At 37.6% G+C, this 12,335-nt stretch overlaps 1 protein-coding gene across 1 annotated transcript in view; it reads left to right on the forward strand.

Annotated features, from left to right (window-relative positions):
* Positions 1-59: 59 nt before the first annotated feature.
* Positions 60-12,335, forward strand: part of hif1al (hypoxia inducible factor 1 subunit alpha, like) — a 38,271-nt gene continuing 25,995 nt past the window's right edge. Inside the window, exon 1 of the mRNA XM_061972312.1 lies at positions 60-182. Coding sequence (XP_061828296.1) covers positions 148-182 — 35 coding nt within the window. The 5' untranslated portion in view covers positions 60-147. The remainder of the gene's footprint in view (positions 183-12,335) is intronic.

The raw sequence follows: 12,335 nt of genomic DNA on the forward strand, positions 1-12,335 counted from the left end.
ACAAGTTCAGTTTGACTTTTATTTTTGAAAGGTGTAACCGGAAACAGTGGATTATTGGACGTGGTGCCGGCTGGCTTGACTTGCTGGAATGTTTTTTTTTTGACATGCCAGAAAACACACGCAGTGAAAAGAAAGTTAGAAGACAACATGGAGGACAGAGAGGAAAGTACGGCGATCAAACGGTAGGGCTCGATTTTTCAAATTCAACTTTTGCCCTAATTTAGGGACCATGTGTTTGCTGTACGTGTGATTTCTATGTGTGTGCTTTTATGAATATACAACTTTGCAAAATGGTGACCTCAGCTGCTCTTCTCGCACACCTTTTTGCTCGCTTGTCTCTGATCGATCATTTGTGGTGCAATAACATTTATTGTGCTTAGGAACCGTTTAGTTTAGTAAACAAACGCGTGTATTCTTAATGTTGGCTTTTTGTCCCAAGTGATTCTTTTGGAAAAGAACATATGTCATTTGGTTATAAAGTGTAGACTCAAGTCTGACCAGCTGTCATGTGTGAAGCCCCCCCAGCCCAGGCCCGGCCCTAACCAATCTGGCGCCCTAGGCAAGATTTTAGGTGGCGCCCCCCCACATCGGCAGTGAAGTGTATATACTCACAAGAAACCGAATAGCTTTGTCTTTGACCTTTTTTTTTTTACTTAAATAAAGCAAATTAACAATCAGAATAGTTAAGATAAAAAAAAATATGAATAAATAAATGAATGCAAAAAATAAAAAATGAATATATGAAATACAATATTTTTTACATACATATTGCTTAATTTACATTAATGATGTGCACTTTAACAACTAGGCTTACAACTATACCTAATATATAAAGGGGTGGAAAAGTGACTATTACCTGCAGGGCAAACATTAGCTAACCAGAAGGCAATAACAATGTAAACAAAAAACACCTGCTTAAAAGATCTAATACAAGGAATGTAAGGTGGGAGTACTGTAATTACCTAACGTTACATTATTATTTTCCATAACAATTTAGCCCCCTCCACAATATTAACCCGACGTTAAAACAGAACTAGCTATTTATTGATTAGCAATTGCCGAATCATGTAACATTAGCTTAATGCTAAAAAGCCAGGTTACTATCACATTCTGTAACAGACAAATAATTTCATGTAGGCTAACGTTACCTATGCTACCTCTTGTCTTTTTCTCGTTTCTCCTCCTCTTCTTTTCTCTTTTTTCTTCCCTGGGCACCTGACAGTTTTGGCCGTTTTGACATCTTGTGTTGATTTTTTGATGTGGTGACGTCCAAAAAGAGTCATGATACGGGAAGGGAGGGGGCGCACCGTGCGGGGGGAGGGCGTAATGTTGTAACAAATAATATTTCTATTATATAGGCTTTACTTTGCATTTTAATTAACGTGGGATTATTTTTTGTATTTAGAAATAATAGTACCAACTTTTTTTTTTTCTCCTCCAACATTTGTGGCACTGGCGTGGCGCCCCCTGATGGACGGCGCCCTTAGCATTTGCCTATACGGCCTATGCCACGGGCCGGCCCTGCCCCAGCCCCCATCATTGTAAATATTAAAATAACACTTGTCATTCGTTTGTGCTGTAAACATGTTGTTTGTGTCGTTATGTTCTTTAAGTTGTTGTCAAACTATTATTGGTTTTATGTTATTATAATGTTTTATCCGCAACCAGTCCCCGCCACCTTGTCCCATTCCTTTGTGCTGCACAATTTGTTTGTCTAACTATAATAGTTTTTATGTTAACTTATTAATAACTATTATAGTTTTTATTTTATTAATGCGTTATTATTCATAACCAGTCCCCCCACCTTGTCAAAAGCTCCCCAAACGTGTCCCAAAACGTTTTTTCTATGTTTGTGCTGCCAAAATGTTTTGTGCAACTATTATAGTTTTTATGTTATTTTTCATTCAGTTCTTTATATTATTAACATGTTATTATTCACAACCAGTCCACCCCGCCTTGTCAAAATCTCCCCCAACCCTGTCCCAATCATTTGTGCTACAAAATATATATATATATATATATATATATATATATATATATAATTCCTCAATCTGATTGACAAACACTTTCCCAAAGACAACAACCTAAGAAAAGTATTCAACAAGAACAACATTAAATTGAGCTACAGCTGCATGAACAATATACGACAAATCATCTCAAACCACAACAAAACAATTGCAAATGAGCCGTCGACCCCCAGTCAGAGCGACTCCAAAACCAACAAAGCATGTAACTGTCGACAGAAACCTGATTGCCCCCTCAACGGGGGGTGCTTACAAACATCAGTTGTCTACCAATCTAAGGTAATACGCAAGGACATTAACACATCCGACACATATGTAGGATTAACCGAGGGAGAGTTCAAAACCAGATGGAACAATCACAAGGCTTCTTTCAGGAACAAAAACCTGCGAAATACCACAGAACTCAGCAAACACATTTGGGACCTCAAAGACAATAATGTTGAATATTCAATAACATGGCAAATTCTTGCATCCAGCACACCTTACAATAGTGGTAATAAAAGATGCAACCTATGCTTGAAAGAGAAACTGTTTATTATTTACCGTCCAGACCTGTCATCCCTCAACAAGCGCAGCGAAATTGTAACAACATGCCGCCATAGACGGAAACACCTCCTAGGTAACACATGAGCCAATCACCACGCCCCTAGGCCAGCCTGGACCCACCCACTCTGTGCCCTATATAAACCATGGTATGCGAATGCTCCCATTAAAATCTCCTGATGATTGAGGGTACCCCCCCTCATGAAACAGGCCTGTAGAGATGAAATAGTCTTGTGATTTTTTTCCCACACATACATATATATATATATATATATATATATATATATTTTTTTTTTTTTTTTTTTTTTTTTTTGCTATTAACTAGAGATGTCCGATAATGGCTTTTTTGCCGATATCCGATATTCCATTATTGTCCAATTCTTAATTACCGATACCGATATATACAGTCGTGGAATGAACACATAATTATGCCTAATTTTGTTGTGATGCCCCGCTGGATGCATTAAACAATGTAACAAGGTTTTCCAAAATAAATCAACTCAAGTTATGGAAAAAAATGCCAACATGGCACTGCCATATTTATTATTGAAGTCACAAAGTGCTTCTTTTTTTTTTTAACATGCCTCAAAACAGCAGCTTGGAATTTGGGACATGCTCTCCCTGAGAGAGCATGAGGAGGTTGAGGTGGGCGGGTTTGGGGTAGGAGGTAGGGGGGGGTGTATATTGTAGCGTCCCGGAAGAGTTAGTGCTGCAAGGGGTTCATTTGTTCTGTTGTGTTTATGTTGTGTTACGGTGCGGATGTTCTCCCGAAATGTGTTTGTCATTCTTGTTTGGTGTGGGTTCACAGTGTGGCGCATATTTGTAACAGTGTTAAAGTTGTTTATATGGCCACCCTCAGTGTGACCTGTATGGCTGTTGACCAAATTTGCCTTGCATTCACTTGTGTGTGTGAAAAGCCGTAGATATCATGTGACTGGGCCGGCACGCAAAGGCAGTGCCTTTAATGTTTATTGGCGCTCTGTACTTCTCCCTACGTCCGTGTACACAGCGGCATTTTAAAAAGTCATACATTTTACTTTTTGAAACCGATACCAATAATTTTGAAACCGATACCGATAATTTCCGATATTACATTTTAAAGCATTTATCGGTCGATAATATCGGCAGTCCGACACATCTCTACTATTAACGTTTTATAGTTATGTTATCAATTATTATTGCCAATTATTAATTCATAACCGACCTTTTAACCTTGCCAAAAATCACTCCAAACTTGTCCTGTTTGTTTGTGTTACATTTGTGCTGGATTTATTTTTAGTCTACTATAGTTTTTATGTGGACTTATATTATAGTTTTTATTTTATTAATGCGTTATTTATAACCAGTCCCCCCACCGTGTCAAAAGCTCCCCAAACTTGTCCCACAACGTTTTTTTCAATGTTCGTGCTGAAAAATGTCTTTGTCCAACTATTATAGATTTTATGTTATTAACAGTTAATGATTCATAACCAGCCCCCCCCCCCCCCCCCCCCCTCCCCAACCCCTGTCAAAATCTCCCCAAACCTGTCCCATTCGTTTGTGCTGCACACTTTTTTTGTCTAACTAATATAGTTTTTATTAGGGATGTCCGATAATGGCTTTTTGCCGATATCCGATATTCTGATATTGTCCAACTCGATACCGATATATACAGTCGTGGAATTAACACATTATTATGCCTAATTTGGACAACCAGGTATGGTGAAGATAAAGTACTTTTAAAAAAAATTAATAAAATAAAATAAGATGAATAAATTAAAAATTTTGTTGAATAAAAAAGAAAGTAAAACAATATAAAAACAGTTACATAGAAACTAGTAATTAATGAAAATGAGTCAAATTAAGTGTTAAAGGTTAGTACTATTAGTGGAGCAGCAGCACGCACAATCATGTGTGCTTACGGACTGTATCCCTTGCAGACTGTATTGATATATATTGATATATAATGTAGGAACCACAATATTAATAACAGAAAGAAACAACCCTTTTGTGTGAATGAGTGTAAATGGGGGAGGGAGGTTTTTTGGTTTGGTGCACTAATTGTAAGTGTATCTTGTGTTTTTTATGTTGATTTAATAAAAAAAAACAAAAAAAAACAAAACGATACCGATAATAAAAAAAACGATACCGATAATTTCCGATACTACATTTTAACGCATTTTTCGGCAGATATTATCGGACATCTCTAGTTTTTATGTTAATGTATTAACTATTATGGGTTTTATTTTATTAATGCGTTATTATTCATAACCAATCCCTCCACCTTGTCAAAATCTCCCCAGACTTGTCCCATTCGTTTGTGCTGCACACTTTTTTTGTCTAACTAACATAGTTTTTATGTTAATTTATTAACTATTATGGGTTTTATTTTATTAATGCGTTATTATTCATAACCAGTCCCCCCCACCTTGTCAAAATCTCCTCAGACTTGTCCCAAACATTTGTGCTACATTTGCGCTGCAATTTTTTTTTTCTAATCATATAGTTTTTTGTTATTAACTAATATAGTTTTTATGCTATTAACGTTTTATAATTAATAACCAGTCCTCCCCACTTTTTAAAAATATCCCCAAACTTGACCCATTTGTTTGTGCTGCAAATTATTTTGTCTAACTAGTATAGTTTTTATGTTATGAGGCTGGTTATGAACAATAAAACAAGAATAAAATTGAAACTAAATCAAAAACATTTTTGCAGCACAAACGTATAGCAGAAACGCTCAGGACAACTTTAGGGAGATTTTTTGTTTTGTTTTGTTTTTTGTCCTGCCCAGTTTATCAGGCAAATCCTATAGTTGATGTAGATGCCCATATCGGCTGTTCAGATTTACTTTACAAAAGAGTGTAGGATACTTCTTTTGTTGCCTTATTTGTATTTGACTTTATTAAATGTATTTATATTATCATTTGGTGCAGCCGGGCCGGAGCAGGAGGGGATAGAAAGAGAAAAAAAAGGAAGACAGAGGGGGAAATTGTGGGGATTAGACAGAGAGACAAAAACAACAACAGCAAACACAACAACAACAACAATAGAACAACATCAGCAAATAGGACATGTACAAATATGATGGTAAAAGTGATAGCAAAGAAGCAGTTAGCGAAATAAATGATAATACAGAAATGACAATGAGCATTATTACACTACAAATGGATCAATACAAATACCAATAGAAATAGCGCTATTGATAATGAACAATACCAATAATTGACCTCTATTATCAACAATACAGTTGTTCAAATGCAACAATACATATATGTAATGATAACCAGAGATACAAAATAATGCAGAAAAATGGAGGGGAAGAAAGAGAAGCAACCTATATTAACCTTGTAGATTGTTATAGTAACAATAGGTTAAGCTTTGTCAGTGTGCCATGTGTTACCCAGTTTCCCCTAGGGCAACAACGTTAATATATTAGGGAGATTTTGAGAGGTTTGGTTGGGCTATTTACTGTTTTAATTGGTCTTACCCTTTAAAATTGTTTTTAATCATATTTATTTTTATATTGGTTTTGTATATTTTTTTGTTTTTGTTTTTATTCAGTCATCGGTGGAGCATAATATTGTTTTTAATATTGTTTTTAACATGGCTGTGCAGCACTTTGGAAACATTCTTGTTGTTTAAATGTGCTATATAAATAAAGTGGATTGGATTGGATTGGATGACGTCACTAGTCAGAAAAAGTAATTTTAGAATAACTTAAAAAACAAGTTTTGCATCATAATTTGAACATTTGCAATGATAAGGGGGGGTCAACCTCACACAATGTGGTGGTTTAGTCCTGTTGCTACTCACCACCGTATTGTGTGTCGACATCATAAACCCTCAAAACGAGAGACAACTCCGAAACATGATCTCAATTAGAATCTCGCAATGTTCAGAGCTGAAAATGACCACAGAGTGCTGACGTCTGTTGCCGGTCATTACAGGAACTTCTAATGTATCATCATTTGTCACACATTGTGGGACACTGGTCCATTTTGTTTGGTTTAAAAAAACTTTTTCTCGATAAGACATCACGTAAACAGGGTCTAAGGTCAAGCTGTGGCCACCACACAACCTTTACCAACTGTTCTTCTAACTGTCAAATAAGTGTCAAAAGACGTTAAGAAGCACATTGTTGATGTTATTGATTTGAAAGTTTGGGTATACTGTAAGGATTGTAAAAAAAACAACAACAACATTGCTGATTGCTGTTGAAATGTGCTCTCCTCAAGGTTTTTTTTTTTAATTAATGGTCCATCCATGAACTTTGACCGCGGCATACTATGAACCCAGTGTCGTGTTAGTGATACGGTGGGAAGGAAGTTGGATGCCTGGTCACAAGCCACATTCCACAACACTTAACCACAGCCCTGGCAAAAACTTAGTCTGTTAGTAGACTTATTTATCACACAAGTTGTGTTAGTTAGCAACATAACTCGAAAAGTTATGGATGATCTTAAATGAAACTTTCAGGAAATGTCCGAAATGGGATTAGAAAAGCAAGTGATTTGATCCAGATCATTTCTACAATGTTACCTTCCGTTTATGTAACAAGCTTCAACTTGTGTGTGTATGCCTGCGGCCCCGCAGAGACAAAGATGGTGGAGACTGACAAGAGGGCTCGCTCCATAGATAGAAGGAGATAGGTCCATTTACCTCGGAAGTTGGAAGTCGGAGCTGAGAATGACATCAAAGCCGAGTTGTGAGCGTTCTAGTCTCGAGGTCGGAAATCAAGATGGCCACATTGAATATAAACAATTTATGGTAAAATGTGCACGCTTTCTGCAACCTTCAAACACGGCGGATGAAGAGGAAACACCAACATTATTGCTCGCGATGTATAACGTAGACATCATGAAATACAGTCATGGTCAAAAGTTTGCATACACTTGTAAAGAACATAATGTCATGGCCCTAACCAATCTGGCGCCCTAGGCAAGATTTTAGATGGCGCCCCCCCACATCGGCAGTGAACTGTATATACTCACAAGAAACCAAATAGCTTTGTCTTTGACCTTTTTTTTACTTAAAGAAAGCAAATTAACAATCAGAATAGTTAACAAGATGAATAAATAAATGAATGCAAAAAATAAAAAATGAATATATGAAATACAATATTTTTTACATACATATTGCTTAATTAACATTAATGATGTGCACTTTAACAACTAGGCTTACAACTATACCTAATGGGTGGAAAAGTGACTATTACCTGCAGGGCAAACATTAGCTAACCAGAAGGCAATAACAATGTAAACAAAAAATACCTGCTTAAAAGATCTAATACAAATGTCCCTGAGGAATGTAAGGTGGGAGTACTGTAATTACCTAACGTTACATTATTATTTTCCATAACAATTTAGCCCCCTCCACAATATTAACCCGACGTTAAAACAGAACTAGCTATTTATTGATTAGCAATTGCCGAATCATGTAACATTAGCTTAATGCTAAAAAGCCAGCTACTATCACATTCTGTGACAGTAGGCTAACGTTACCTACCTGCTACCTCTGTCTTTTCTCGTTTCTCCTCCTCTTCTTTTCTCTTTTTTCTTCCCTGGGCACCTGACAGTTTTGGCCGTTTTGACATCTTGTGTTGATTTTTTGATGTGGTGACGTCCAAAAAGAGTCATGATACGGGAAGGGAGGGGGCGCATCGTGCGGGGGGAGGGGGGGGGGGGGGGCGTAATGTTGTAACAAATAATATTTCTATTAAATAGGCTTTACTTTGCATTTTAATTAACGTGGGATTATTTTTTGTATTTAGAAATAATAGTACCAACTTTTTTTTTTCTTTCTTTTTTTCTCCAACATTTGTGGCACTGGCGTGGCGCCCCCTGATGGACGGCGCCCTTAGCATTTGCCTATACGGCCTATGCCACGGGCCGGCCCTGGGAACGTGGATCATTACGGCTACCATAGTCAGACGTGCTGTGCTTCAACATACGGGTATCATTATGGTGTGTGTATAAGGACCCCAAATTGGCACCTATTCGGAGACATTATCTGGCGTTTAATTTTGCAATAATTTGGATGACGTGGAGGAGATACAGTCGAAGTGGAGGCAAGTAAATAAAACCACCCACAAAACGGTGCATCCTGAAGAGACAATCAGAAACCGGCTTGAAGATGGTTTGTAAAACATAATCTATAAAACATTTTGACCAAAGAACCACCATTACATAATGATATGACCCCTTTAATGCACCTTATTATTAGATTAGTAACTAATTTGTGCACTGCAAGTAAACAACAGTGAAGTGGTGAATAGAGCAAAGAGCATTTCATGTAAATTATATTCTTTGTGTCATTGCTGCCTCTATGCCAAAACAAATGTGGTTAAGGACAAGTCACACACGTACACAGCCTGTAGCCAGACTTCCTGTTTTGGTGTACAGCATGTTCCAATCCAAGCGAGGAGCAAAGATTAATTTGTCATTTGAGTGTAGGTGTTTGCCTCTGTGTGTGCACGCCTCCATGTCCTCTTGTTGACACAAGAAACGGGCTCGTCCTCTCCTCACTCACGGTCACGAGGTGATCCATGCAAATAATGTAAAAACTTGCGCTTCCGGTCACGTTTCGCATCTACACACACACACACACACACTAAAACAGCTAAGTGGAACAAAGCCTGTTTGTTCCTGCACGCTGCCACGTGAGAACTAAAAGAGATAAGGGGTGTAACACACAGTAACACCACGTAGGTTTAAAAAGACACAAACAAAAAACTAATGCATGAATTGGCTTTAAAACGCATGCACATGTCTTACTTAGATCGTCTTTGACTTTTGAAAAATCCAATGAACACACTTAGATTTTGTGACTGGAAACCAGTTCCCTCTTGCATACGTTTTAATTAAGCAAATCTAAGTGACAGTATCTGCTATTTAACATGTGAACATAATATCAAATATATACATATACTGTATATATTACAGATTCCAGACTGATTTAGTGCATGTACCCAGGGCCGGCCCGTGGCATAGGCCGTATAGGCAAATGCTAAGGGCGCCGTCCATCAGGGGGCGCCACGCCAGTGCCACAAATGTTGGAGAAAAAAAAAAAAAAAAAAAAAAGTTGTTACTATTTTTTCTAAATACAAAAAATAATCCCACGTTAATTAAAATGCAAAGTAAAGCCTATTTAATAGAAATATTATTTGTTACAACGCACGGTGCGCCCCCTCCCTTCCCGTATGACTCTTTTTGGACGTCACCACATCAAAAAATCAACACAAGATGTCAAAACGGCCAAAACTGTCAGGTGCCCAAGGAAGAAAAAAGAGAAAAGAAGAGGAGTAGAAACGAGAAAAGACAGAGGTAGCAGGTAGGTAACGTTAGCCTACATGAAATTATTTGTCTGTTACAGAATGTGATAGTAACCTTGCTTTTTAGCATTAAGCTAATGTTACATGATTCGGCAATTGCTAATCAATAAATAGCTAGTTCTGTTTCAACGTCGGGTTAATATTGTGGAGGGGGCTAAATTGTTATGGAAAATAATAATGTAACGTTAGGTAATTACAGTACTCCCACCTTACATTCCTCAGGGACATTTGTATTAGATCTTTTAAGCAGGTGTTTTTTGTTTACATTGTTATTGCCTTCTGGTTAGCTAACGTTTGCCCTGCAGGTAATAGTCACTTTTCCACCCCTTTATATATTAGGTATAGTTGTAAGTAAAAAAAAAAAGGTCAAAGACAAAGCTATTCGGTTTCTTGTGAATATATACACTTCACTGCCGATGTGGGGGGGCGCCACCTAAAATCTTGCCTAGGGCGCCAGATTGGTTAGGGCCGGGCCTGCATGTACCGTAAACACTACTAACTCTTGTGTTGTTGACACCAGCAGCAGTTGTGTTGTGTGGGTCCAGCAGCAGCAGCAGTAACAACAACTTGTGCACGTTCCACAAGTTGTGTTTCTGTGCAGTGTGCAAACCTTCCCAACTTTAGACAGAGCAGAGCAGCGAGCGGGAAGTAGGGCGAAGGTTGGCGGGGGAGGAGTGTGGAGATGATCCAAACACTTACCAGGAGCAGAGAGAAAAACAACCCTAATACTTTTTGTCCTTTCCTCTTTTATTTGGATGATCCAAAGTTGTCTTAAATACGCCATGTGCAGTTTAGCTTCCTTCATTAGGAGCGAACGATGCTAATTTTAATCAAACAAAACAGGGAGCGTTATTGTAGCTGGAACTAATCCATGTGATGCGATTGCAAATTGTAGAACGTGAGGAAGTCATATACACTAGGGATTAGTGTTGTCCCGATACCAATATTTTGGTACCGGTATCGCTACCAAAATTATTTAGATACTTTTCGCTACTTTTCGATACTTTTCTAAATAAAGGGGACCACAAAAAATGTCATTAATGGCTTTATTTTAACAAAATATCTTACGGTACATTAAACATATGTTTCTTATTCAAGTGTGTCCTTTAATAAAATAGTGAATGTACGAGACAACTTGTCTTTTAGTAATAAGTAAGCAAACAAAGACTCCTAATTTAGTCTGCTGACATATGCAGTAACATATTGTGTCACTTTACATTCTATTATTTTGTCAAAATGATTAAGGACAAGTGGTAGAAAATGAATTGTTAATCTACTTGTTCATTTACTGTTAATATCTGCTTACTGTCTCTTTTAACATGTTCTATCTACACTTCTGTTAAAATGTAATAACCATTTATTCTTCTGTTGTTTGGATACTTTACATTAGTTTTGGATGATACCACAAATTTGGGTATCAATCCGATACCAAGTCGTTACAGGATCATACATTGGTCATATTCAAAGTCCTCATGTGTACATATTTCCTGAGTTTATAAACATAATATACATTTTTTTTTAAACGAAAGAAGATGTTGTGATGCCAAAAAATATTGATGTAATCATACTAGTATCGACTAGATACGTTCCTGTACTTGGTATCATTACAGTGGGTGTTAGTTGCAGATCCACCAATGGTGTTTGTTTACATTTTGACGCCGGTGAGCTACGGTGTGTAGTGAAGCATGTTTAGCTATTCCTCGTCCTGCAGTGATGATACTTGTAAGAAACGTACTTTATTTGTCGCCATGGAGGCGAGAATTAGTGATTCAGAAGTAGCTAAAACACTGCCCGACTGCAGCCGGACTTTAGCCGCTAGCTAGCTAGCCATGTCTTAAAGCACCTCTTCCGGTGGGCGTTTCAGTGTTATAACTTCACTCTATCGTTAGTTTTTAAGCTAAAATGCGTCCGTTCTTCCTTTTTTGTCTACACACTGTGTCTGTTTGTAAGTACTCTGTGATTGTGCGCTGCCGAACATGCTCGTCTGCTCCTAAACTAGCAATGACACGATGTGACGACGACGGGGGCGCGGTGGTGTGGGGGACCGGTATTTTCCAGAGGCGGTATAGTACCGAATATGATTCATTAGTATCCCGGTACTATACTAATACCGGTATATCGTACAACCCTACAAGGGATGTTTCGATCTTTGTGCTCCCGATTCTGATCATACATAAGTGGGATCGGCCAATACAATAACTGTACATTTTTCAATGTATTTATGGTGAGTACTATTGACAGTTTAACAATATCAACACAATATTTGAACTAGTTCCTTATTCTCTTTTATTACAAACAATTGTTTGATCGAAACAAAGTCAATAGTACACAATAACCAAAAAACTACTATTTGTTTTTTCCCCTTAAAGTCCTCCTGTGTCCAGGGAATTATACTCTGAATTTGTAAACAGTAACAAACACAATTAAAAATTAAAGCTGCAAGCAGCGATGGACGG

The sequence above is a fragment of the Nerophis lumbriciformis genome, linkage group LG17 (assembly GCF_033978685.3).
Source record: "Nerophis lumbriciformis linkage group LG17, RoL_Nlum_v2.1, whole genome shotgun sequence".
In the NCBI taxonomy this organism is placed as follows: Eukaryota; Metazoa; Chordata; class Actinopteri; order Syngnathiformes; family Syngnathidae; genus Nerophis; species Nerophis lumbriciformis.